Here is a 27,332-nt window from a genome sequence, read left to right as displayed (position 1 = left end):
TGTGTGTGTCCTGCTGTGGGCTTGACAAATCTGATAATTACTGAGCACACAGTAAATCCCCCTGATCCCCCCCAAACACCCACTCACTGTCTCATCTCAAACCTTCCCCACAGGCAATGAAGAGCCTTCTCCTCCTCCTCTCACTGCCTAATACAGACATACAGTGAATGAAGCACACGAGAGACCACATTAGACCCTTCTCACACATCCTTGGTGCAGGATAACAGTTGTTGACTGAAAATGTGCAACTGTGGCAACTTTTGTTCCTCCAGCTGCAGGAAATCAGATTATCTAATTATTATTATCGTTTCCTCCTGTTGATGGCGCTTGGTTTTTAGTTTCTCTCAGTGGGAAATGCGGCAAAGCTTTAAACAATGAGAAGTCCATCACTCTCCACCTGTTCAACTTACCGTACAACCTGCTGTTTGCACACATTTCTAAATGAAGGATGTGTTTTCTCCTGTTATGACTAAACTCACACAGATTTCATTATTGTGACTCTTGGGCTGCTCATCTTAACAGACTGAAGCGATATGTTACAGTGGACACATTTGTCCCACACTTTTTCATCAGGTTGCTGCTGGGTCCAGAAGGACCACATGTTCCTGTGATCCTGTTAGAAGCTGAACAGTTCCAAATCAGAAAAAGTTGCATCACAGAACCCGATACAACCCCATACCACCACAGAACTCGATACAACCCCATACCCCCACAGAACCCGATACAACCCCATACCCCCACAGAACCCGATACAACCCCATACCACCACAGAACTCGATACAACCCCATACCACCACAGAACCCGATACAACCCCATACCCCCACAGAACCCTGATACAACCCCATACCCCCACAGAACCCGATACAACCCCATACCCCCACAGAACCCGATACAACCCCATACCCCCACAGAACCCGATACAACCCCATACCCCCACAGAACCCGATACAACCCCATACCCCCACAAAACCCGATACAACCCCATACCACCACAGAACTCGATACAACCCCATACTCCCACAGAACCCGATACAACCCCATACCCCCACAGAACCCGATACAACCCCATACCACCACAGAACTCGATACAACCCCATACCACCACAGAACCCGATACAACCCCATACCCCCACAGAACCCTGATACAACCCCATACCCCCACAGAACCCGATACAACCTCATACCACCACAGAACCCTGATACAACCCCATACCCCGACAGAACCCGATACAACCCCATACCACCACAGAACCCTGATACAACCCCATACCTCCACAGAATCCTGATACAACCCCATACCCCCACAGAACCCTGATACAACCCCATACTCCCACAGAACCCAATGCAACCCCATACTCCCACAGAACCCGATGCAACCCCATACCCCCACAGAACCCGATACAACCCCATACCCCTACAGAACCCAATGCAACCCCATACTCCCACAGAACCCGATGCAACCCCATACTCCCACAGAACCCGATGCAACCCCATACCCCCACAGAACCCGATACAACCCCATACCCCCACAGAACCCTGATACAACCCCATACTCCCACAGAACCCAATGCAACCCCATACTCCCACAGAACCCGATGCAACCCCATACCCCCACAGAACCCGATACAACCCCATACCCCTACAGAACCCAATGCAACCCCATACTCCCACAGAACCCGATGCAACCCCATACCACTACAGAACCCTGATACAACCCCATACCCCCACAGAACCCAATACAACCCCATACCTCTACAGAACCCGATGCAACCCCATACCCTCACAGAACCCGATACAACCCCATACCACTACAGAACCCTGATACAACCCCATACCCCCACAGAACCCGATACAACCCCATACCCTACAGAACCCGATGCAACCCCATACCACTACAGAACCCTGATACAACCCCATGACCCCACAGAACCCTGATACAACCCCATACCCCCACAGAACCCTGATCCAAACCTGATCTGACCCCTTATCATTAGAACATTATACCATCACAGAACCCCGATCCAGCTCCATACATCACAGAACCTTGATCTGACCCCATACCATCAAGAACACAAAGTTAGAAGTGCAATGAATGTGTTACTTCTTCATGCTAACCATGGCCTTCGTGTTTTATTAACGTGTATACACCAGCCTTTTAGACTGACATCAGTCTGGAGACTCTTTCTGCTCTTTGCTCCATTTCTACTGGTTGTACTGGTTGGTCTGACCACAGTCCAGGTTTCCACTGTGTGATAGTCCATCCCAGATGCCTCAGAGTCCAGAGAAGTTGACACAGCCTCTGGATCAGATTAGCATGCAGCTTCTTTTCTGCTCGGTAATATCTGTGAATGTAACTCTGATTTGCAGAGCTTGATGAATGTTTCCACAGTAATCCTTGTTGATGTGGTTCTATCAGGTGGTGATGATTATGGGTCTGGATGCAGGTCCAACTGAGGGATCAGAGATCAAAATGTCCAGATTAGACCTACACACTGAAATTCCTCCAGACTGATTGGATGTTTTAATGATTTTCTGACCGTAGAGGGAAAAAATAAGGAGATCCTTTCAATCTTTATTAGAGGACAGTTGTTTGTAAACTATTAAATTGTTTACAAGACAAACTGTAAATCCTCTGAACATCTTTGATCCTGTGAGACTTTAATGGAGGCTGCTTTTAGACCAGACCCCCAATATAGTCACCAATTTATATTATAATTGTATAACTATAACTACTTTTTGCCTCATTAAATTACAACTGTCCCTGCACCAACTGAAAAGAATGAATATCACCTTTTTTTCTCATTATCCATTCTATCCGTTATGAAAATGATGGTGAATGCTATTATTATTATTATTATTAGTAGTAGTAGTAGTAGTAGTAGTAGTAGTAGTAGTAGTATTAAAATACATGTTTTCTTTCAAACTTAATGGTTAATATTATGATTATTATTAATCTCCCTTTTTCGTGTTTCATCTACTATTTATTAATTCGTCATTAACCAATACTGCCCAGATGAGTTGAGCTACATTAATAACAAATTCACTATATAATACACTTTAATAAGTGTTGTTTATTTGTTTGTTTGTGTTCATTCTTCTTTTTTTGTCTTTATTTTCCTGTACATAACACTATACCTTGCCTTCTGTTGTCATCTATGTGTTGTTAAAAGAAAAATAAAATAGAGGGGTAAAAAAAAGATCCGATCTAGCCATCAGTGAAGTATAAGCTCATTTGGCTCTTCCTAACATGACTTACATTGAGCTTTTAAATGAGTAACTCCAGGTTTCTTCTAAGGGTCATTACCTCCTGTCACTTCTTCGAAACATCTTTTCTTGTTCTTTTCACTTCTGAAACATTTCTGAAAGTCTTGTGCCTGCCCTGCAGCTGAGCCTGCAGAGGCCACAGAACATCCATCATGTCGACAAATTGACTCAATCAGCTGCATTCAGGAGCTTTGGGCCTTTGGCCCTTTGAAATGTAACACTGTTGATGGTTCAACTATGTTTTTCTGGAGAGTCAGAGGAGGAAAGTGGAGGCCTCATCATGTGAGGCAATGACAGAGTCAGAGGACAACTGCTGTGTGTAAATGAATGTTTCTGTGCTCCCATCCTGAAAAACACATTTTGAGATTTAGATTTTAAAACATCTTAATTTGATGTCAATGCTTAATTTACGCTTGACAGTTTGAAGTTTACAAAAGAGAATTTGTCTTCTGGATTTTACAGTTGAACAAAGGGATGGGTGCCTGAGTGTGTCAAAGAAACACTTCACTGACACAAAAACAGACTACTTTAGCTGCAGGAGGGCTGCAAGTGGATGCTGTACAGAAGTAACACCAGGGACATTTATCAAACACTTCAGATCTAACACAAGAAAGGAGGGAAGAAAGAGAGACAAAGAGAGGTAGGAAGAAAAGAACAACACACCTGGATATCTGCAGTTCAGCAGCAAAAGGAAGAGAGGCTGTCTTTCTGTGTGACTTTCTCTGAGTGTATGAGTTCCAGATCTGACTTCACTCTCATGAATACAAAGAGCAAACAAGTGCCTTGTAAAAATGATGAGCTACATATACATAACATTTACACTGACACTTACAGTTAGTCATTTAACACACAGTATAATCCAAAGAGATTATGCATGAGGAACAGCATCCACGGCGCAGTAAGAAACCCTGCATACAGTAACTTCCTACAGTCCTGGTCTAGACGCTTTTCTTATTTCCCAGAAAACAGAAAACAGCTGCAGTGATTTACAGAAACATGTACAAACATTAATAAATATAAATTCTGTAGCTGAGTCAATAACAGAGTCGGTCCAATTCAATGGAGCCTGAAAGTGAATATGTGGTCAGAGCAGCTTTATTTTCCATCACAGTCTGAACCCTCTTAGAGAGGCTTGCTGTCATTTCAGGAACAGTCCTCCAGGATCCATGAAGGACTTTCCAAAGCCTTTCTTTGGATATTTCTGCCTTTTGTTGATTTCTCTGTCCAGATGATCCTATGCTGCTTCAGTAACGTTGAGGTCCAGGTTCTGTGAAGGATCTATCCCTCCATTAGACCTGTTTCCACTGATTTTCAGCCCAGTTTTCGTGCCATGTGACATATCTCAGCCTTTTCTTCCTGGTTCTCTTCCTTCAGAAAGGCTTTTTGACAGCCACGTTTCCATGGAGACCATTTCTGATGAGGCTTTGGCCAGCAGTAGATGGATCAGCTGAAGGTCCAGATGCATCTTAAAGAGATTAGTCTTCAGAACTTCTTGGAGATAGAAAGGGACACCCCTGATCTGATGGCATTTTGAAGTTTGCTCCACTTTTGTGGAACCAGACTGTTTCCTGAGAAGAGCACCAGAACATCAGACCAGCTCCTGTTCCAGAGGAAGGAGTTGAGATTTAGAGCTGTGGCAGACCGAGAACCATCTCTCTAGGCAGAATCAGGGACCTGAATCTGATTCTGTCTGCCAGTGAAGACTTGCTGGCAGATCAAGCACTCGCTTGCTGCGTTTCATAGATAAAATTTAGATAACTTCATCCCTGTTGCATTTCCAGTCAACTCTTATTTCTGATAGATTCCAGTGTTTTTCCAACCTAACCATTTCTACTAACAGATCACACACTGGATGGAGTTTATAAGACAATTGTGGAGTCTTAGAATTAATGTGAAGTTTGAAGTGACTGTCAAGACGTTCCTCTTCATGAGCATGCTGACATCTTGTGGAAGAGCTCCTGCTACAACATTTACATATATTCATCAGACTCTTTTCTTATCTGTTCCCCTTACTGCACGTTCTTCGACAGGTCTATTTATAACTCTAACAAGTTCTTATGAAGACCATAATTAATAAACAACAGAATATTTAACAGAGGACACATGTGCATTCAGAATACTTACAAGTGTTTAATCAGAGGTCAGACTGCATCCTGCTAGTCTGGATGATACAAGTATGGTGATAGCTTTTCAGTTTAATCCAGTTCAGCTTTATTTGTATAGCACCAAATCACAACAAAGTCAACTTGAGGCACTTTAACCCACAATAGATTTACATTTAAAGTGTAAACTCAGGGACACAAAAATTGTCTTAATCAGCAGCTGTGTGCTTTAATGATGTCATATTTTCAAATTAATTTATTCAAACGTAAACACTATCTTTAAAAATGTGGTAAATCTCTATAGCAGGATCTCATCCATTAGTGTCATGAATAAAATTACCATCATGATGAGTTAAGTTAAAAGACTTACCTTTTCATTAATCCTGTTAATTATGTAAGACTATACTTGAAAGGATTTGCTGTAGGCTGTAAAGATACAAACTGTTATGTTATGTTATGTTATGTTATGTTATGTTATGTTATGTTATGTATCGAGGCTCGGTCCTATGAGGGCTACAGTCTTGCAGGTATGCCTGCTCTAACACACCTGACTCAAATTAAATGGATCCAACAGCCTATGAAGTTCTGCACGATGACTCATTAATTTGAGTCAGGTGTGTTGGAGCAGGGAAACATCAAAAACCTGCAGGACTGCAGCCCTCATAGGACCAAACTGAGTAGCCCTGTTCTATTTAAATTTAATGGGAGTGGAAAAAACTAGGTTATGTTCATCTCACCCACTCCTGTCTTAAACTTGTTTCCCTGCAAAGGTTTTTCTTTTCTATATACAATTATAAAGTCTGGATACAAGGGGATTTCTCTATTGCATGTATTTAATTTTAATGCATATCATGAGAACAGGGACCCACCCAGGGACTACAAGTACCTTGGCGTTCAGTTGGACAACAGACTGAATTGGAAATATGACGCACAAACATCTAGAAGTTTGCACAGAACAGACTACTTCTGGAGGAAGTTGAGATCCTTCAATGTCTGAACCAAGATGTTTCCTATCTTCTATCAGTCTGTGATGGAGAGTTTCATCTGCTTTGCACCATCTGTTGCAGCAGCAGAACCAGAACCAGAGGACTTAACAAAACTCAACAAACTGATCCACAGGTTCTGGTTCTGTTCTAGGGATCCTGGAGCAGATTGAGTAGAGCAGAATGCTGTGTAAGCTGCTGGACACGATGACCAATTCTTCACGTTCTCTACAATATAGTGAGGAAACAACAAAGTGTGTTCACTCAGAGGCTTTTTCAGTCCCACAGCAACACTGAGAGATACAGCAGGTGATTCCTGCGCAAATCAACAGCCCTGCAGAACAGGAACTTAAATAAGAACTACCATTTACTTTAAACTGTGATGTACCTGTGACCTGTTCAAGGTGTACCCTGCCTCTCGCCTGCTAATTGCTGGGATTGGTCCCATCTTCATTGCAAACCTGGATTGGAATAATAAGAAATAATAATAATAAGAAAATAACTGAATGAATTCCTTTCAATCTAACAAAGAAAACGAAAAAGTAAAAAATATATAATAATAATAATAATAATAATAATACAATTTCCATTTCTGTGCTGTAATTGGCTGTTCTAGGACCTACCCCGGTGTTACAAGCCCTCCTATTGGCTGCCGGAATGACGCCTCTCTCATGCACATCCTGAAACAACTGAGTGAAGGTGAACCTAAACGTCTCTGGAAGTGTCCGCACCCCGTGTCCTCCTGCTCCACACCGGGAACATCTGTCTATCCTGAGCCATGTCCCTGTTCAGTGAGGTCCCCCAGGCCCCGCCTGTAGCCGTCTTTAAGCTGACCGCTGACTTCAGAGAGGACAGCCACCCGCAGAAGGTGAACCTGGGAGTTGGAGGTAAACAGATGATAGCAGACGGCTAATGCTAAAGCTAAGTGAGCGCGCTGCGTGCACCTTTAGAGGTGATGGTGTCATCATGTTACCATACATTCACATTCCTCTGATATGACCTTCTCTACAAGCTAACTGAACCAGACAAGCCGTCGCATAATTTAAAAATCTAACCCTGTTGTTAGCACACTGCTAATGTTGACCTTATACATACTAATCTGTATCAATGGAAGTACTGCTCTCGTTACTCATCTGCTCATCCAACAAATCATTCTCAGTTAGAGACTGGAGTTTGACATGACAGGTTCATTTGATTAGTGTGTTCTACTTGTTACGCTAACTGTGTCCTTGAATGCATCACTCCTCAGTGATATGTGTCCCCTGCAGCAGGAAGTGGGTCCGCACAATTTACCGCCCGTGTGACCCGGCGGCGAGCCGGGTGGGCGGAGTTTTCACTCCATTTAAACTTAAACCGCGCGATCAGCCGGGTCATCAGTGGGATGACCCGCTCAGATCGATGGCTTGTGCGGCGAGAACGCCCCTTTTAACCACATGGGTGGAACAAACAAATCAGAGTTGGTTTGTAAATACAATTAGAAAATGTTCCAACTTGATAAAATATGATGTTTGGCCTTTATTTGTTAAACAGATAACTTAGCATTTATAGAATTCCTCAAACAACTTCTGCTGATATTATGATTCTTTTCAGCTGCGCTAGCGAAGTTATCTTACAATCCAAATAATTTTCCTTATATGTTAAGAGACTTCCAATGGACACTGTTGCACATTGTAGACTGCAACCTGAAAGAAATGCTTGCTTATTTATTTAAAATCGTATTAATTTGCTTTGAACTGTAAACTAAACTACAGGTAAACTAAGCTGACAGTCATCAGGACAGAATCGACCACTCCCCCCTTCCACCCCTTGGACTCCTACATTTGTAGACCATGAATTCACATTCATCTTAATACATTTTTAATTATGAAATAAATGATTTAGTTTTACTTAACAGATTGACATGGGAAATAAACCCTGAACATTCACCTTTCTTATGATGCACATGAGCTTGCTGTTGTAACATATCTGTGATCAGCTGACCAGTTTGGCCTGAAAATGATCAGCAGAGAGATTCACCTTTATGTTGGAGCCATTAAAAGCTGTATTTCAGTTTATATAGTCAAGGAAGCAGAAGCTGGTGCTTTTACAGAAACAAATTTCACTGGGACAGGTTTCCAAGCTAATATGTTTAAACATGGTTGTTTTTATTGTTGACCTTTGCAGCCTTGATTTTTATCCTTCTGCCATTGGCCTCGGCCCTGATATTTGATCCTGCAGTTCAGTGTGAACCAGGTTGAATTCTTCAGAAGTCAATGTGCCACACTCAGTTTAGTTTAGTCTGTGTGACCCTTAGTGTGTGATAGCAAAGTAAATGTTGTCTTCATCCTACTCCTGTCTCTGTGGTGTGTTGTATTTTTCGAAGGACTTTTGGAGACTAGTTATTTAAAAGTTGTTTGACAGAGTGAAAGACGGTAATCTGGGGCGGTTGCTTCAGGTAGAAAGAAAATGGGATGATGGTCGTGTTGGAATATCAAACCGTCTGGTTTTCAACATTTCTGCACTAAAAGACAAAAGCTTCAACCCATTAAACTCTGCTAGATTTCCAGTGCTATCAATTGCTATCTTTTATATTATGAACAGTTTCTCAGGAACGTAGTGTGTAACTTTGTGGGGTTAATTGTGATAGATAGTTTACCCTTTAGGTTATCTACGGACGTTTCCCAGGTATTTATATTCCATCCAGGAGGTTTACAATCCAGCCACAAAATGTTGTTTTTACGATGTATAGTGTTGATTATATGGTAAAATCACAATGAGTGATCCATGATAACAGCATTATTAATCACATTTTCATCATAAAAAGATCACTACTATGTTGCTAAGAGACCTCTGTTTAGACCTGGACATGATGATGAAGCCACTTCCTGTCAGACTTTCCACCAATCAGAGAGCTTAGATTGACGGTAACGTCCAATCAGGAGCAGCCAAAGATCAACCAGTGAGCAGAAAGTTCTATGTGTGTGTGAAAAGAAGAAAAATAATGCTCCTCTATGGCTGGAATAAAGCCAAGAAGACGTTTCTGACGCACGGTGGCGCCACAAAGCAGCTGAGCTGGAGTTGGTTTAGTGAGGAAAGAATCAGAATCTGAATCAGTTTTATTGCCATTGTCAGTGAAAGTTTCACAAACTAGGAAGTTTTCTTGGTGCAACATGTAAAATGAAACATAGACTAATAAGGGAAATAAAATAAATAATAAAGACTTTAAATAAGGCTATAAGGGCACGTAATAAAACAATAACTAAACTACAAATACTCCTCTTACATAGAACACAATATACATGTAACAACAAACAACAGCGTGGGATGGTAAATATTAATGTTAAAGTCTAGTAGCAGGTGAGTGTGGAATGAACCACATAGTGCAAATGGCAGAGTTGGTTGGTGTTCATGAGTCTGATACTGAGTAGGAGATTGTTCATGTGTCCCTTACAAAGTTATTTAGTGTTCATGAGTCTGATGGCAGAGGGGAAGAAGCTGCCCATGTTGGGTGAGGTTCTGGTCCAGATGGACCGTAGCCTCCTGCCTGAGGGGAGAGGGACAAACAGATCATGTCCAGGATGAGAAGGGCCCACTGCGATCCGACCTGCATGTCCCCGGATCCTGGAGACATACAGGTCCTGGAGAGATGGGAGCCTGCAGCCAATCGCCTTCTCAGCGACACGCACAATGCGCTGCAGTCTGTGCCCGTCCCTGGCAGTGGCTCCAGCCTACCACACGGTGATGGAGGAGTGAGGATGGACTCCATGAAGGCCGTGCAGAACTGTACCAACATCTTGGCAGGCAGCTTGATTTTTCTCAGCTGCTTCAGGAAGAACATCCTCTGCTGGGGCTTTTTGATGAGGGAGCAGATGGTCGGCCCCCATTTGATGTCCTGGGTGATGGCGGTGCCCAGGAAGCAGAAGGAGTCCACAACGGAGATGGGGCAGTCAGTGAGGATGAGGGGGGATGGTGGTGGGGCTGTGGTTTTCCTGAAATCCACGATCATCTCCACTGTCTTCTGGGTGTTCAGCTTCAGGTTGTTGTGGCTGCACCAGGACACCAGCCGGTCCACCCCCTTTCTGTAGACAGACTCATCATTGTCTGAGATGAGCCCGATGAGGGTGGTGTCATCTGCAAACTTGATCAGTTTTACGGACTGATGGCTGGAGGTGCAGCTGTTGGTATACAGGGAGAAGAGCAAGGGTTAAAGTACACAGCCCTGAGGGGATCCAGTGCTGATGGTAAGAGTGTCCAAGACCGTCTTCCCCAGCCGAACATGTAGGCTCCGGTCTGGTAGGAACTCTGTAATCCACCTGCAGAGGGAGTTGGGTACGTTCAGCAGGGAAAGCTTGTCCTGGAGCATAGTTGGGAGGATGGTATTGAAAGCAGAGCTGAATTTCATGAACAGGATTCTGGTGTAGGTTCCCGGGGAGTCCAAGTGCTGCAGGATGAAATGGAGGGCCAGGTTGATTGTGCCGTCTACAGGCCTGTTGGGCCTGTTTGTGAACAGCAGCAGGTTTAGAAGGGGGATGGTAAACAATTTGCAGTGGGGCAGGACCCAACACTCAAAAGACTTCATGACTAAAGACGTCAGTGGGAAGTAAGCAGCGACCAGAATGAATGAAGCAAACTCACATGGAGAGTAAAATGGCTTACAGGTGATGAGTAAATATTCCAGAGCAGGGGAGCAGTGTTGAGACATCAGTCACATCAGTGTACCAGCCGCTGTTGATGTAGAAGCAGACGCCACCGCCGTTGGTCTTGCCAGAGAGCTCCGGGTCCCAGGCTGCATGGCTCAGCTGGAAACCCTCCAGATCAAATGCACTGTCCGGGGTCTGTTCACAGAACCACGTCTCCGTGAAACACAAAACACACGAGGAGAAGCCCTTGTTTCTCCTTGTAATGCAGCGGCAGCTCATCCATCTTGTTGCTTAGTGAGTGCACGTTGGACAGGAAAATCCCAGGTAGAGGCGTGGGTGATCTGTGTTTCCGAAGGCGCACAAGAGCATCAACTCGTTTTCTTCTCCCGTGGCATCTTGCTTTTTTGGCTAAAAAGTAAACCAGATCTGCAGCAGAAGCTAAAAAAACTGGAAGTAGGTCTGTAGAGGTGGTCCATCTGATATTTAGAAGCCCTTCACGGGTGTAAGAGCAGACGAACACAGGATTTCCGCACAAAAACAGTGCGTTCTGTTAGTAATAAATTCTGCTTTCTTCTTCTGGTCGGCCTTTATGCTGCTATATCTATTCATACATTCATTTTACATCATTTTAGCCTCAGACAACCTCAGACAACTGAGGCTGTCCTGAAAACATCATGTCTGCATGCTGACTGGGATTAAAAGCTTCAGCTGCTACAGACTAGTTTACATTAAAAAAAACGGCTTGACCTGCTTGGAGTTTTAAGGGTTAAATGTTTATTTTGTTCTGACTGGACTTCACTATAACATCAGTTGTGGTTTCTTGATTGTTTTCTGTGCTCTCCAGCGTACCGTACTGATGACTGCCAACCCTGGGTACTGCCAGTGGTCAAGAAGGTGGAGCGGCTCATTGTGGAGGATGATAGCCTGAACCATGAGTACCTGCCCATCCTCGGCCTGCCCGAGTTCCGCTCTGCCGCCTCCAAGGTTGCTCTAGGAGACGACAGCGCCGCCATCAAGGAGAACAGGGTGACGTCCGCACCCTGTTTTTATTCTGAGTCAGATCCACGATGAGCTCATATTTCAGCTCAGTCGTGTTTTTGTCTTCTTTGTTCGTTCTCTGATCAGTCCGTCCACTGTGTTACTGAGCAGCGCCTTCCTCTCTTTTCCAGGTTGGAGGAGTTCAGGCTTTGGGTGGGACTGGTGCGTTGAGGATCGGGGCAGAGTTTCTGCAGCGGTGGTACAATGGAGTGAAGAACACCGCCACGCCTGTCTATGTCTCAGCACCCACATGGGGTCAGTATACAGCTGTAGGATAGAAAATAAGAGCTGTGATTTTTCCTTCTCTCCTTTCAGACGCTGCTGCAGAGAAAACTAGTTTTTAAGGATGAAGGCAGTAATACACTTAACAATTAATATTCTTTTACTCTTTTTTTTTTTTTTTTTTTTTTTTTCTCCAGAAAACCACAATGGTGTGTTTGCTGATGCTGGATTCAAGGACATCCGTCCGTACCACTACTGGGATGCTGCTAAAAGGGGCCTGGACCTCAGCGGCTTCCTAGAGGACCTGGAGGTGAGGAAGGAGGGAAGAACTGTGATATTCATTAAAACCAGAAGGGTAAAGGACTTACAACCTGAACTGATATTTGAGAACATTAACATTTGCCTCTTTAAAATAACGATCTGTCGCGGCGACCAGTTTCATATCGACTGTCTTTGAAGGAATGTTGCTCCTGTTCAAAGAACAGCTTCAGAACCATCAGCTTTCAGATGTTTAGTTCTAACAACCCAAAAGAACGGATGAAAAATAAAGATCAGAGAGACATCAGGTCAGGCTTGCCAAAGTCTGGTCCTTGAGATCTACTATCCTGCAACTTTTAGATGCATTCCTTCTCCAACACACCTGAATCAGTGGCTGAATTTCCCCATCCGCATGTCAGCTCTGCAGAGGCCTGGAAACAAGCCATTTATTTCACTCAGGTGTGTTGGACAAGGGATGCATCTAATAGTTGCAGAATAGTAGGTCTCGAGGACAAGACTTGGGCAACCCTGCATTAGGTGTTTCTTGATCTTTTATGCTGTTAACAGAAAGCTCCTGAACACTCCATCTTCGTCCTCCATGCCTGTGCACACAATCCCACCGGGACAGACCCCACCCAGGAGGAGTGGAAGACCATCGCAGAGGTCATGAAGGTAGAAGAATGTTGTTACTTTCAGATCATAAGATGATTTTTTTTCATGTGTTTATTCTGGAGAAACTTTTTTTAAAGTTTTTTTTGGTCTTTCCTTCTTTCTCCAGAGGAGAAAGCTGTTTGTGTTCTTCGACTCAGCCTACCAGGGATTCGCCTCTGGCAGCCTGGATAAAGATGCCTGGGCGATTCGTTTCTTTGTCTCTGAGGGCTTTGAGCTCTTCATCGCTCAGTCCTTCTCCAAAAACTTCGGCCTGTACAGTGAGGACACATGATACATCCCTGTGGATTCATATATACGTGTTTCTCTGTGATTTAGTGCTGACCTCCGTTAACTCTGCCATGTGCACACAGTTCCCAGCTCACTCTGTTTCCATGTGGTCAGATGAGAGGGTGGGGAACCTGACGGTGGTCGCCAAGGATACAGAGAACCTGACCCGCATCTTATCCCAGATGGAGAAGATTGTGAGGACAACCTGGTCCAACCCACCATCTCAGGGAGCACGAATTGTCAGCAAGACCCTCAACAACCCCGAGCTGTTTGCTGAATGGTCCGTTCCAAACACGTTGACCCAAAATGTTTCCTCTTCTTCTATCTGATGTGTCGTCCATCCCTCTGAAGGAAGGATAATGTGAAGACCATGGCAGACCGGGTCCTGTTGATGAGGGATCAGTTGAAGACCAAGCTGGTAGCTCTGGGAACCCCGGGGACCTGGGACCACATCACTCAGCAGATAGGGATGTTCAGCTTCACTGGCCTTAACCGTAAGTTGAAAACAAACACCCCCGCACAAAAGCACACAGTTTATTTGATTATCAAACATCTGAAATATATTTTGGATTTTTTATGACCAGAATATTTCATAGCTTGAAGGATTAAAATCATCATCACAGTTAAAAGGATTAGAAACAGTGGACAACACCCCGATTAACCGATCTCAAATCAGCTCCAATCCACTTTAGCTGCAGCAAAACTCTTCAGTCATTTTCCAGCTCTAGACTAACTAAGCAGCTTTGTTTAATGGACGAACTTATGTCCTCAAACATCACTTCGGACTCAGTCTGGGGCTGTCAGCAGGGTTTCGGTAGACTCAGTAAACCCAGCTGTAAAACATAATGAAACGCTGAGCCTGAGCTCTTCATCCTTACAGCTCTAACAGCAGCTGAGGCACCAGAAATATAATCCATCCATCCATCCAGCCATCCACCCATTTTCTAACGCTTATCTAGGGTTGGGTCGCAGGGGCAGCTGCCTAATCAGGAAAGCTCAGATTTCTTTCTCCCTAGCTACATTTGTCAGTTTGTCAGGGGGATCTTGAGGCGTTCCGAGGCCAGCTAAGATATAGACCCTCCAGTGTGTCCTGGGTTGTATCCAGGGTCTCCTCTTGATGAGACTTTACTCTGAGCCCCTCCCGGATAACCGAGCCTCTCACCCTATCTCTAAGGGAGAGCCCGACCACCCTGTGGAGAAAACCCATTTAGGCTGCTTGTATTCACGATCTCGTTCTTCCAGTCACTACCCACGGCTCGTGATCATAGGTGAGGGTAGGAATGTAGATCGAAGTTCCAAGTCCACAAAGCACATGTAGACTGGTTGAGTGAACTCCCATGCCCCCTCCAAGACCCTGAACAGGGTGTAGAGCTGGTCCACCACTGGGACAACAACCACCGTGTTCATCCTCAATCCGAGGTTCGACTATCTGACAGACCCTCCTCTCCAGAACCCCTGAATAGACCTTACCAGGGAGGCTGAGGAGTGGGATCCCCCTGTAGTTGGAGCACACCTTCCGGTCCCCCTTTTTGAAGAGGGGGACCACCACCCCAGTCTGCCAGTTCAGGGAAAGTGTCCATGATGTCCATGCGATGCTGCAGAGGCACGGTGCAGTGTTTTCAACCAAGAAAGCCCTACAGCATTCAGAGCCTTAAGGAACTTCAGGCCTACTTCCCCCACACCCGGGGTCCTGCTACCTCAGCGACCTCAGCCCCAGAGATAGGAGAGTCCACGACAGGGTCCCCCAACTCTGCTTCCTTGTCGGAAGATGTGTCAGTGGGATTGAGAAGGTCTTCGAAGTATTCCCTCCACCGACCCACAACGTCCCGAGTCAAGGTCAGCAGCCCATCACCCCTTCTGTACACAGTGTTGATGGGGCACTGCTTAGATTCAGTGTCCCCCGCCTCACCCGGGACATAGTTGAAGCTCTGCCGGAGATGGGAGTTGAAACTCTTTCTGACAGGGGACTTTGCCAGACGTTCCCAGCAGACCCTCACAACACGCTTGGGTCTACTAGACCTGACCGGCTTCCTTCCCCACCATCTGAGCCAACTCACCACCAGGTGGTGATCAGTTGACAGCTCCGCCCCTCTCTTCACCCGAGTGTCCAAGACATGCGGTCGCTTGTCCAACGATACAACTACAAAGTCGATCATCAAACTGCGGCCTAGTGTGTCCTGGTGCCAAGTGCACATGTGGACACTCTTATGCCTGAACATCTTGTTCGTTATGGACAGTCCACGACGAGCACAGAAGTCCAACAACAAAACACCACTCGGATTCAGATCAGGGGAGCCGTTCCTCCCAGTCACGCCCTTCCAGGTCTCGCTGCCATTGCCCACGTGAGCATTGAAGTCCCCCAGCAGAACAAAGGAGTCCCCGGAAGGAGTGCTCTCCAACACTCCTTCCAAGGACTCCAAGAAGGGTGGGTACTCTGAACTGCTGTTTGGTGCATAAGCACAAACATCAGTCAGGACCCGTCCCCCCACCTGAAGGTGGAGGGAGGCATTATTTTAGTTAGAAGCTCTGATAGCAAAATTATCCCTTTCTCTCCATGGCAAAGAATCCTTTTAAAAAATCCCTGGATCCACACGGTGATCTGGATCACCCCCAAAATCAAATTTATTCCATTTGTGAGATTCCCTGAAAGTTTTATCAAAATCCACCCATAACTTTTTGTTGCTAACAGACAGATGTCGCTGGTTACATGACTTCCGCCTTGACGGAGCTAATAATTAAAAATGCTGAAAAGTTTAACTCGGTATTTCAGTAAAGCTGCAGTCTAACAGATAATCAGTGAATGAGCTTTACTCTGACTTTTACAGTAGTTGGAGATCTGACACGAAGTCAAAGTTAGGCCCAGACTTAAAAGTTGACGTAAAACTCTCAGGTGCTGAGCAGCATCATCTGTCCTCTGAGCCCAAACCTCTGTGGTGTTTTATTCTGCATTTAGTCTTTTTTTCCTCTGAGTCTGGGGAAAGCTTGGAAGTGTAGCAGGCGGTGGGTGCTCTTTTGTTTACTGTATTGTGTGTTTAAAGCCAAACAGGTGGAGTTCATGATCAAGGAGAAGCACGTGTTCCTGATGGCCAGCGGCCGCATCAACATGTGCGGTCTGACCACCAAGAACATGGACTACGTCGCTCAGTCCATCCACGAGGCTGTCACCAAGGTCCAGTAAAGTCTGCCCATGTCCACACGCTTCTCGCCTCCATCGGCCACAGGAAGTGCATCATCTCTGTGCCCCGCCCACCCCACTTATCCTCTTCTCTGATTGGTTTAACTGTTGAACCAATAGTAGGACACATAAAAACGTTTTTGGAAGTGCAATGAAGGAATTTTAAAGGCTTGTTCTTTTCTGGTCTCAAATGTTTTATTCAAATTAACTTTAACAATTGAACTTGAGTAAAAAATTCATGTAAATAATCAGTTAGATGTCTGACCATTTCCTGCTTCTGCACTGAATTGTAACTTATTCCACATCAATACATGAAAAATTTTCCTGTTTTCTGCCTTTAAAATGTAAAAACCTGTATTCTGTCAATTTATTTATGCAGAACAGAATCGTTCATGTTGATTTTAATTTGTCGAAGATGACTGTAAACGCACATGTTTTTGCTAACATGTATCCTCTGAGGAAACATGCTTGTACCTGATGTTCTCAGATGTGTAAAACCACTAAGTTAAAACCACGCTGTGTGCCATCTCCACTTTCTCTCCACCCTGCAGTGTCTTTTTCAGTCCAGGTGTGATCGGCTTGGAACCTGCCATCAGTCTCTCAGCTACACTCCCATGTTGTACTGTTTGCAATGACATCCTGGCTGTTAATGCAGAAATAAACTTTAAACCACTTGAACCAACACATCTCTGATCCAAACCTGCTTGTACTTTTTTGATATCCTTTAACCCCTGGTTGGCCAGTTTCTCAAATATTTATCTTTTTAAATGTAATGGTCACTAGATTTTGTGAAAAGGGTAGAATTCTAGATGTTTACTCTGCACACCAGGGGTCTCCAGATCTGTCTTTTCTAACTGGTTAAAAAGCATTCATATGAATTTTAACCCAAGATCAGAGCATAAAGTTAGTAATTACATTTAATCAGCATATTACTAAATGAATATTTGCTATTATTGTATCAGAGAAGGATCTTAAGTCCACACTGTAATCCAAATGAGCTGTTTTATTCTAACAGGTTGATATGAGCTCATTAGCTCCCCCTGTTCAACTGCTTGTTAACGCAAATATCCAATTAGCCAATCACATGGCAGCTTGTAGTCCTGTATACATGATTAAGACAACTTGCTTAAGTTCAAACTGAGCATCAGGATGAGGAAGAAAGGGGATTTAAGAGACTGAATAAGGTTGTTGGTCTGAGTATTTACTGGGATTTTCACACACAACCATCTCTAGGGTTTCCAGAGATGGTCTGAAGAAGAGAAAATATCCAGCGAGCAGCAGTTGTCTGGACCAGAATGTCTGGTTGATGTCAGAGGTCAGAGGAGAATGGACAGACTGGTTGGAGATGATAGAAAGACAACAGGAAGTTAAATCAGCACTGGTTCCAACCAAGATCTGCAGAACAGCATCTCTGAACACACAACACGTCCAACCTTGAAGCAGATGGTTTACAGCAGCAGAAGACACACGGGGTGCCTCCTGTCAGCTAAGAACAGGAAACTGAGGCTACAATTCACACACACTCACCAACACTGGACAATAGAAGATGGAGAAACGTTGCTGGTCTGATGAGTTTCCATTTCAGCTCCACATTCAGATGCTAGACTCAGAATCTGCTGGAAACATCATGAAAACATGGATCCATCCTGCCTTGGATCAACGCTTCAGGCTGCTGGTGTAATGGTGAGGGGAGATTTTCTTGGCCTTCTTTGGGCCCCTTAGTACCAACATGACTTCGTTTAACCAGCACAGCCTGCCTGAGTATATGACGGAGTAGCGGTGTACGACCACGGTGGGCAACCAGCTACACCGTCAAGGAACTTCACCACCCGGTTAGGTTCTTAAAGAGGCCCACACCGGGGCCAACCAGGGCCAAACACATCCGCTTTTAGAAGGACCCGTCACGCCGCCCCCTAATCAAGGTGGAAATGCTGGCAATGCCATATAGTGGCCAGGAGGAAAACAACCTCTGGCCACGCCATGCTGAAGCAATGCTTGCCTTTATGCTTTCAGTAGCTTCTCACCACAAATGATGCATTCTGGCTGAGTTATTTTCCTTATTTTGATAAAACCAAAGTTAACTATCAACATATAGCATTTCCTTTTTAATAGGAATTAATCATCTGCACTGTGGTGTTTTTCTCACACATTTCAGTAATGAAATGTTGCAGGAAAATCCCGGTTACCATGATAAACATGAAATACTCCACTGCTGTAGCTCCACCTGGTCACCAACCTCACTGAACCACAGTACACGGACCGCAACTGACCTCACTGAACCACAGTACACGGACCGCAACTGACCTCACTGAATCACAGTACACGGACCGCAACTGACCTCACTGAATCACAGTACACGGACCGCAACTGACCTCACTGAATCACAGTACACAAACCGCAACTGACCTCACTGAACCACAATACACGGACCGCAACTGACCTCACTGAATCACAGTACACATATTGCAACTGACCTCACTGAATCACAGTACACAGACCGCAACTGACCTCACTGAATCACAGTACACGGACCGCAACTGACCTCACTGAACCACAGTACACAAACCACAACTGACCTCACTGAATCACAGTACACAAACCGCAACTGACCTCACTGAATCACAGTACACAGACCGCAACTGACCTCACTGAATCACAGTACACGGACCGCAACTGACCTCACTGAACCACAATACACAGACCGCAACTGACCTCACTGAATCACAGTACACGGACCGCAACTGACCTCACTGAACCACAGTACACAAACCGCAACTGATCTCACTGAATCACAGTACACGGACCGCAACTGACCTCACTGAACCACAGTACACGGACCGCAACTGACCTCACTGAATCACAGTACACGGACCGCAACTGACCTCACTGAATCACAGTACACGGACCGCAACTGACCTCACTGAATCACAGTACACATATTGCAACTGACCTCACTGAATCACAGTACACAAACCGCAACTGACCTCACTGAACCACAATACACGGACCGCAACTGACCTCACTGAATCACAGTACACATATTGCAACTGACCTCACTGAATCACAGTACACAGACCGCAACTGACCTCACTGAATCACAGTACACGGACCGCAACTGACCTCACTGAACCACAGTACACAAACCGCAACTGACCTCACTGAATCACAGTACACAAACCGCAACTGACCTCACTGAATCACAGTACACAGACCGCAACTGACCTCACTGAATCACAGTACACGGACCGCAACTGACCTCACTGAACCACAATACACAGACCGCAACTGACCTCACTGAATCACAGTACACGGACCGCAACTGACCTCACTGAACCACAGTACACAAACCGCAACTGATCTCACTGAATCACAGTACACGGACCGCAACTGACCTCACTGAACCACAGTACACGGACCGCAACTGACCTCACTGAACCACAATACACGGACCGCAACTGACCTCACTGAATCACAGTACACAAACCGCAACTGACCTCACTGAATCACAGTACACGGACCGCAACTGACCTCACTGAACCACAATACACAGACCGCAACTGACCTCACTGAATCACAGTACACGGACCGCAACTGACCTCAGTGAATCACAGTACACGGACCGCAACTGACCTCACTGAACCACAGTACACGGACCGCAACTGACCTCACTGAACCACAGTACACAAACCGCAACTGACCTCACTGAATCACAGTACACGGACCGCAACTGACCTCACTGAACCACAGTACACAAACCGCAACTGACCTCACTGAATCACAGTACACGGACCGCAACTGACCTCACTGAACCACAGTACACAAACCGCAACTGACCTCACTGAATCACAGTACACGGACCGCAACTGACCTCACTGAACCACAGTACACAAACCGCAACTGACCTCACTGAATCACAGTACACGGACCGCAACTGACCTCACTGAACCACAGTACACGGACCGCAACTGACCTTACTGAACCACAGTACACGGACCGCAACTGACCTCACTGAATCACAGTACACGGACCGCAACTGACCTCACTGAACCACAGTACACGGACCGCAACTGACCTCACTGAACCACAGTACACAAACTGCAACTGACCTCACTGAATCACAGTACACAGACCGCAACTGACCTCACTGAACCACAGTACACGGACTGCAACTGACCTCACTGAATCACAGTACACGGACCGCAACTGACCTCACTGAACCACAGTACACGGACCGCAACTGACCTCACTGAACCACAGTACAGGGACCGCAACTGACCTCACTGAACCACAGTACACGGACCGCAACTGACCTCACTGAATCACAGTACACATACCGCAACTGACCTCACTGAACCACAGTACACAAACCGCAACTGACCTCACTGAACCACAGTACACGGACCGCAACTGACTGGATGCACAAGCTGTGGCATAATAAGTAGCTGTTTCATTTTTTAATTTATGTTAATATGAATATGTTTTAGAACAGGGGTGCCCAAGTCCGGTCCTCGAGATCTACCATCCTGCAACTTTTAGATGCCACCCTTTTCCAACACACCTGAATCAAATGACTGGCTCGTTACCAGGCCTCTGCAGACCTGAATGACATGCAGATGGTACCTGATTCAAGCGTGTTGGAGAAGGGTTGCATCTAAAAGTTGCAGGATGGTAGATCTCGAGGACCGAACTTGGGCACCCCTGTTTTAGAATGTTGATGTGTAGTAGATTTTGATGACCCCCATTTATTTAATTTGTCTTCTGTCTTCTCAAAACCTCGTTTCCATGTGAACGAAACATCCTAATGATGAAAAACTTAAGCACACACACTTCAACTTGTCTGTTTGGACATGGTCTTGCACAGGCCCTGTACAGTCAAAGCCTTGAAGACGCCCTGTGCTGTTTGGGGACCCGGGGTCAGGGACAGGTTGAAACTGCTGATCTATGCCCAACAAAAGGGGGTCCAACAGTGGGAGATGAATGTAAGAATCTTAAAGAATGGAAAACTGTATAAAAACCAACTTTTTACATAAATGTGAAAGAAATGTGTGTTAAACTGATTATGATCAGTTAGTGACTGGGTTTGTTTGGATCCCTCTCAGACTTCTTGATGTAAAAAAAACATCACACAAAGGAGTTCAGCATGTCCTGGGACTTTGTATTTTTGTAATATTTTGATACAAAATACCATCACATAGTTGTATTTTACTTTACAAGTAATAAGATCACATATTTCCAAAAACAGCCTCCGTATTTCTCTGCTCACAGGTCTGTCCAACGCAGGATGTGTGGACAATAATACAGCTGCAGCATTACGCTGGATCGCCACAGAAACAGGGACAGCTGCTGATTGGCTGCAGCTCTGATGCAGCAAAGTGACTCAGCAGGTCTGACGTGTACACCCAGCAGGAATGCTTCTGCTCTTCCTCACCACCCTATTACATTAGGAAATGAGCAGAATGCCTCTCCCCCCTTTTACCTCGTTCAGTGTGAGCTTTTCCATGCATGTGATTAATTGTCAACATACGCTGCCAATACTGTCTTTCATTTGATGAATTTCATCCAATAATAGCTATAAACTGTTTCCCAGAGAACTTATTCTTTATAAAAAGATGGGAAAGCCATAAAAACTCTTCATATGTTTACAGCATCCAGAGAAAACTGATCCTAAGTGCAGTTGAGAGACCAACACTAAAAACTCACTATAAAGGCAACAGATTTTATATCAGACATAAAATCAAGACCTTTAAGAGGATTTCCACTTTCATCCGTCGCCATCCTCCTCTTCAGTGCTGCAGTGGTACAACATTCAGCCCCACCCCATCCATCCTGCCCCCTCAGCACCATGCAAACACAGAGCAGGAAACACCTACATTCATTGATTCTGGCTCGTTTCAGGAGAATAACTGAGTAAATGAATCAGTTCAGCAGCTGTGACCTCTGAGCTGCTGCGAATGGATCAACATTGCCTTCAGTCACACAACATTATATTTCCTCATGGTAATAAACAAATAAGTCAAGTTATGACAGCTTACAGGGAAAAGTGACATGACTCAACATTTGGGTTGCATTCAGGAGTTTCAGGAAAAAAGATAAAGTTTGGTAAAAACATCCTACCCTACCTACGTACCTACAAAGTTAGTAGAATATATGAAATAAAAAATTTAAAAGAACAGGAAAAATCTAAGCTCATGCACAGGTCATATTAATATTATTAAAACTGTGAGCAATGTTGTCAGTATCGATCTGATCTGAACACCACTGAAGGCGTTCACTTGAAGGTCTTGATTGTAAACAAGTGACTTGAATTGGACTGTCTGTAAAAGTATCTTGGGATGACCGCTGTGAATGGGTGCTGTACAAAGAAGCTGACTTGAACTCAGCTGTGAAAATGGAAATAATTAGTATCCTCAGTTCAAAATCAATAAACAGGAAGCTGGTGATTTTATCCGAGTTTCACAGAGTGTGTGTGTGTTACAGTGTGTTACAGGTTTTAGTTTTTGTTGCATTATAGAAAATTTTCCAGCTCCTCTTGAAATGGGGTTTGTAATTTTCAGTTATTAATCCAATAGAGAAAAGATCCTGTGAGACGATGAAGGTGATGAAGTCACAAGAGCAAGGAGTTTGATTTAATTTCTCCTACAGCGAAGAATACACAGAAATAATGAGATCCATTCATAATTATAAAGGTTCAGTGATGATGATGTTTAAAGATTCAGAGAATAAACATGAAAGTCTGATTTTCATCATACAGGGAGATCCAAGCTGCTGGACATCTGTGTCTGAGCCTCAGTTTCATTAATGTAAATAACGTGTTTTCTTTATTTTTCAAGATATAAAATGCACATGTGGACATGAAAAGACCTGGTAAATAAACATGTTTAACTGAAGCAACATGTTTGAAACATGTTCAAATAAAAACTAAAATAGAAAATAAAGATTTCTTGGTGAGTTGCTTTCCTGTGTGTGTGGCTCACTTCTAAACCAACACTGAGATCCAGCAGAGAAACACACTCTGGAGTTCAGATCATACCACCTTCATCAGACCGGAAAAACTCCTGATTCGCACACAGAAACATGTGGACATTTCAGCAGCGCAGACATGTGACAAAGGGCAGGACAAACCTGAACCAGCAGAGCCAGCGGCTCCGTCCTGGTCCTGAAGGGAAAACCAGGATTAGCACAGTGAAGAGGGAAGAACAGAACCCATCTCTCCAGCAGAGTCAGTGAAGATGTGTTGATGTTGATCTGTTGTCCATCTGTTATTGAATCTGTATTTCCAAACATCCAAAGTCACTGATGCTCATGTGAATTTGTAGAAAATGCATTTCTAAAGTTAAAATCTGTGTGTGTGTGTGTGTTTTAATTATTTTATCAGGAAAGTGACTGGTGTTGTTCTGCTGATGTTTCCTCAGCTGTGTGGAGCAATACTTGAAGTACAACATCTTTGGTGTCCTCCATCTGTTTCCTGTGCACCAACATTCAGTTCGCTCCACCTGTATAAAAACTAATATTTCTGCTACAAATCTTTTACATTCACTGTCAGTTGTTTTATACGCGAGTATCAGCAGGAGATCATGTAGAAGTGAAGAGGAGAAGCTACGGTTTGATGCATAAAGCCGAAGCTGTGCCTGCACCTTTGTGATGAAGTGGTGCCCTCCACCAATGTGAGCTGCACGTTCCTGGTGATGGATCACTTTCCCGTCTCCAGCAGTGTGGGCGTGTGGAGTGTGTTTTCAGCTGTAGCTCAGTAGCCACTAACATCACCGTGGGATGATGAGTTGTTCAGGTCCATTTCACACGCATCCTGCTAGGTTTTCACCAGGGGCTGCTCCGACAGGTCCTCCGGGGTTTTGTCTCCTTCACGAGATCTTTTCCTTTTCTTGTGGCCTGAGGGACAAAGACAGGTTACCAGATAAGGAAAACTCTGAAGAAGATTTCGTTATTTTTCTCCAAATTGTTTCCATTTGATTACTCAGGTTAGAAATAAGAATTATGTCATCCTTCTCTCCGGCATTAGCATGTAACTGGTCAATTTTACAGCTGGAAATGACAAATTTCAGTTTGGTATCCATGTCTGAAATTTACCTTCACCATCAGCTCCCAAGCTCCATCCATCCATCCATCCATCCACCCATCTATCCATCCATCCACCCACCCGTCCTCCCGTCCGTCCGTCCGTCCGTCCATCCATCCATCCATCCATCCATCCATCCACCCATCATCCATCCATCCATCCATCCATCTATCCATCCATCCATCCATCCACCCACCATCCATCCATCCATCTATCCATCCATCCATCCATCCATCCACCATCCATCCATCCATCCATCCATCCATCCATCCACCCATCCATCCATCCATCCATCCACCCATCCATCCATCCATCCATCCATCCATCCATCCATCCATCCATCCATCCATCCATCCATCCACCCATCATCCATCCATCCATCTATCCATCCGTCCATCCATCCATCCACCATCCATCCATCCATCTATCCATCCATCCATCCACCATCCATCCATCCAAACAAGTTTAGGACCTTCAGGATTTTGACATGCAAATGCAAAAGTGGAAAAAATCCATCAATACATGATTGTTTTATGTCTTGTCTTATTTTGAATTCAGACTAAGATCAATTCACAGTAAGATCACCTCAGAAACCTGTTGGAGTGTGTGGAGCCGTTTCTGATGAAGAAAAAAAAAGCCCAAAAACTAATTTACAGTTCTTTCTGGTCTGATCCGGACCTTCATTGAGGAAAGAGAACTGCAGCGGACTTTCACAGAGACTACATGTGAATACAAAGTAGGCAGGTTACTGTGTGTGAGTGCGTGAGTGTGTGTGCGCGTGTGTGCGTAGTTTGCATGTGAATCAGAGCCAATGAGAAGGAAAAGGTGTAGAATAGATGGGTAAATAGCCGGCCTGTATGTGTGTGTGGACTGACTGAGTTTTAGCAGGAGTTTCTTGCCCAGCGTGTCTTCCGAGCTGCTTAAGGACAGGCTGCTGATGAAAGGAGACGTGTCCGTTTCTATGGGAACAGAGGCCGTGTCTGAGAGAGAGAGAAAGAGAGAGGGCGAGAGAGGTTAGGTTTGTGTTAGAGGACAGAATAATATCCTGTGGGGCCTACTGAAAACTCCTCACAGGAATCTTTTGGGAAGTTTGGTTCTTATGTGGAAACTTTGCATGTTGTGATGAGTTCTCTTCATGCATAAAACAGAACATCACTCTTTAAAGCCTGGTACACACATAAAGATTATCGCGCTTTTTTGTCCCGATTTTTGCTCCTTCCCGACCAAGGACTACACCAGATTATTGTGAGTCTTATAAGATTTTTCTGTACAATTATCATTTGGTTTGACTTGTGTTATGAGCAGATTTGTCCCGAAACGGGTCGTAGCCGAGAATCTGAAACATAAACATGTTCAATATTCACGACCTGAAATCTTCATGTGTGTGAGGAAAGCCGACGACTCATGAATTGTGACTGTGTTGATGGTGATGTGGGCTGGAATGTGGCCAATCAGAGAGCAAGCTGGCTGGGGAACAATGAAGTAAATAAAGTCCGTGTTCAAGCCGTCTCCAGTCTGTTATTATTTCAGTTCTGTTAAAAATAGTCCCAAGACCACCATCATTTGCTCGTCCTATAGGTCCTCTTCCACGCTGGGTGTTGTGTTTTCCTTCTTCTTCCTTTTTTTTTTTTTTTTTTTGCCGGTTTTTTCTATGGTTCTTCTTCTACGTTTTTGTTAGATCACGCTTGGTCATATGAGATTTCAGGCTCGGAGGACTAGATTGTAGATCAGTTGCGGGACAGCATCATTATGTGTGTGTTGTTCTGTGATTAGATTATCAGCGCCACCACACACAGTACGATCAAAACTGTTAAATGCCTGATTTTTTATCTTCACGTGTGAGGTCTCGACCAGATAAAAAATCTCATGAGATTAAAGAAATCCTTACGTGTGTACCAGGCTTAACCTCATGAGGCCTACTGTCATAAATGTGCAACAAACCACTTCTGTTTATTAATTTTTTAATTTTTATTTTTTTTCTGATTTTCTTATTCTATTTATTATTTTTTTATTCATTCACATTTTTTATGTTTTATTTTTAGATTACATTTTTATTATCTGTTTATTTGTTGTAGTTAGTTTATTTTATATTTAATTTTAATGCATTTTTCCTTTTTATTTATTTTTTTTTTCCTTTTTTTTCACAGAGTTTACTTAAACTCACTGTATAAATTCAGGTGTTAAAGGGCTAAAAATGTGCACGATGATTTGGTAATATTCTGTCCAGTCCCTAAAGAACAGGCAAGCAGGCACTTTAAACTGTCTGCATTCTGAGTCAAATATCAGAATTTGATCCATGGTTATGCTGCACTGTATCTTTTGGTTCTGGGAGTTTAAAGCTCAAAGGTAAATTTAAGACTTCTTGAGTGGATGCATGGAAGGAGGAAAAACACTGCTCTCCTTCAGGTCTCTCACAAAAACCTCAGAAGAGCTAAAAAGCCACAAAACCTACTCTGTCACATGTCTCATTCAAACGAAATACCACTTGTGTTAGGCATATTACATCTAATGATGTTACTTTGAAAATTAGGAGTTCCCAGTGGTCGTTGAATGCAGCATTATTTAACGTGAGCGTTACAAAAGTTCTCTGAAAAGCTTCCTGGTCAGGATCGGAGAGAAACCACTTTTTAACCCGGGTGTTTTATATTTAAGACCAG

At 44.2% G+C, this 27,332-nt stretch overlaps 2 protein-coding genes across 4 annotated transcripts in view; one reads left to right on the top strand and one right to left on the bottom strand.

Annotated features, from left to right (window-relative positions):
• Nucleotides 1-7,014: 7,014 nt before the first annotated feature.
• On the top strand, nucleotides 7,015-17,283 carry LOC121638536 (aspartate aminotransferase, cytoplasmic-like). Of its 2 annotated transcripts, none has more exons than XM_041983379.1 (9): nucleotides 7,015-7,237; nucleotides 11,814-11,995; nucleotides 12,139-12,262; nucleotides 12,427-12,539; nucleotides 13,055-13,159; nucleotides 13,266-13,416; nucleotides 13,541-13,706; nucleotides 13,778-13,958; nucleotides 14,119-14,169. In XM_041983379.1, the coding sequence occupies exons 1-9, from the start codon at nucleotides 7,129-7,131 to the stop codon at nucleotides 14,152-14,154; spliced, it is 1,167 nt and encodes a 388-aa protein (XP_041839313.1). In that variant the 5' UTR covers nucleotides 7,015-7,128; the 3' UTR covers nucleotides 14,155-14,169. The 2 variants fall into 2 exon arrangements, with proteins under 2 accessions (XP_041839313.1, XP_041839312.1); XM_041983378.1 differs by lacking the exon at nucleotides 14,119-14,169 and adding an exon at nucleotides 16,465-17,283 and having other exon boundaries at nucleotides 7,016-7,237; nucleotides 13,778-13,920.
• Nucleotides 17,284-21,732: 4,449 nt separating this feature from the next.
• LOC121638549 (metal transporter CNNM1-like) overlaps nucleotides 21,733-27,332 on the bottom strand; it is a 27,847-nt gene continuing 22,247 nt past the window's right edge. For both annotated transcript variants that reach the window (XM_041983395.1, XM_041983396.1), the window contains exons 9-10: nucleotides 25,551-25,655; nucleotides 21,733-24,488 (exon numbers count right to left, since the gene is read on the bottom strand). In XM_041983395.1, coding sequence (XP_041839329.1) covers nucleotides 24,409-24,488; nucleotides 25,551-25,655 — 185 coding nt within the window. In that variant the 3' untranslated portion in view covers nucleotides 21,733-24,408. The remainder of the gene's footprint in view (nucleotides 24,489-25,550; nucleotides 25,656-27,332) is intronic.

The sequence above is a fragment of the Melanotaenia boesemani genome, chromosome 4 (assembly GCF_017639745.1).
Source record: "Melanotaenia boesemani isolate fMelBoe1 chromosome 4, fMelBoe1.pri, whole genome shotgun sequence".
In the NCBI taxonomy this organism is placed as follows: domain Eukaryota; kingdom Metazoa; phylum Chordata; class Actinopteri; order Atheriniformes; family Melanotaeniidae; genus Melanotaenia; species Melanotaenia boesemani.
This window is presented reverse-complemented; position numbering and strand designations above follow the sequence as displayed.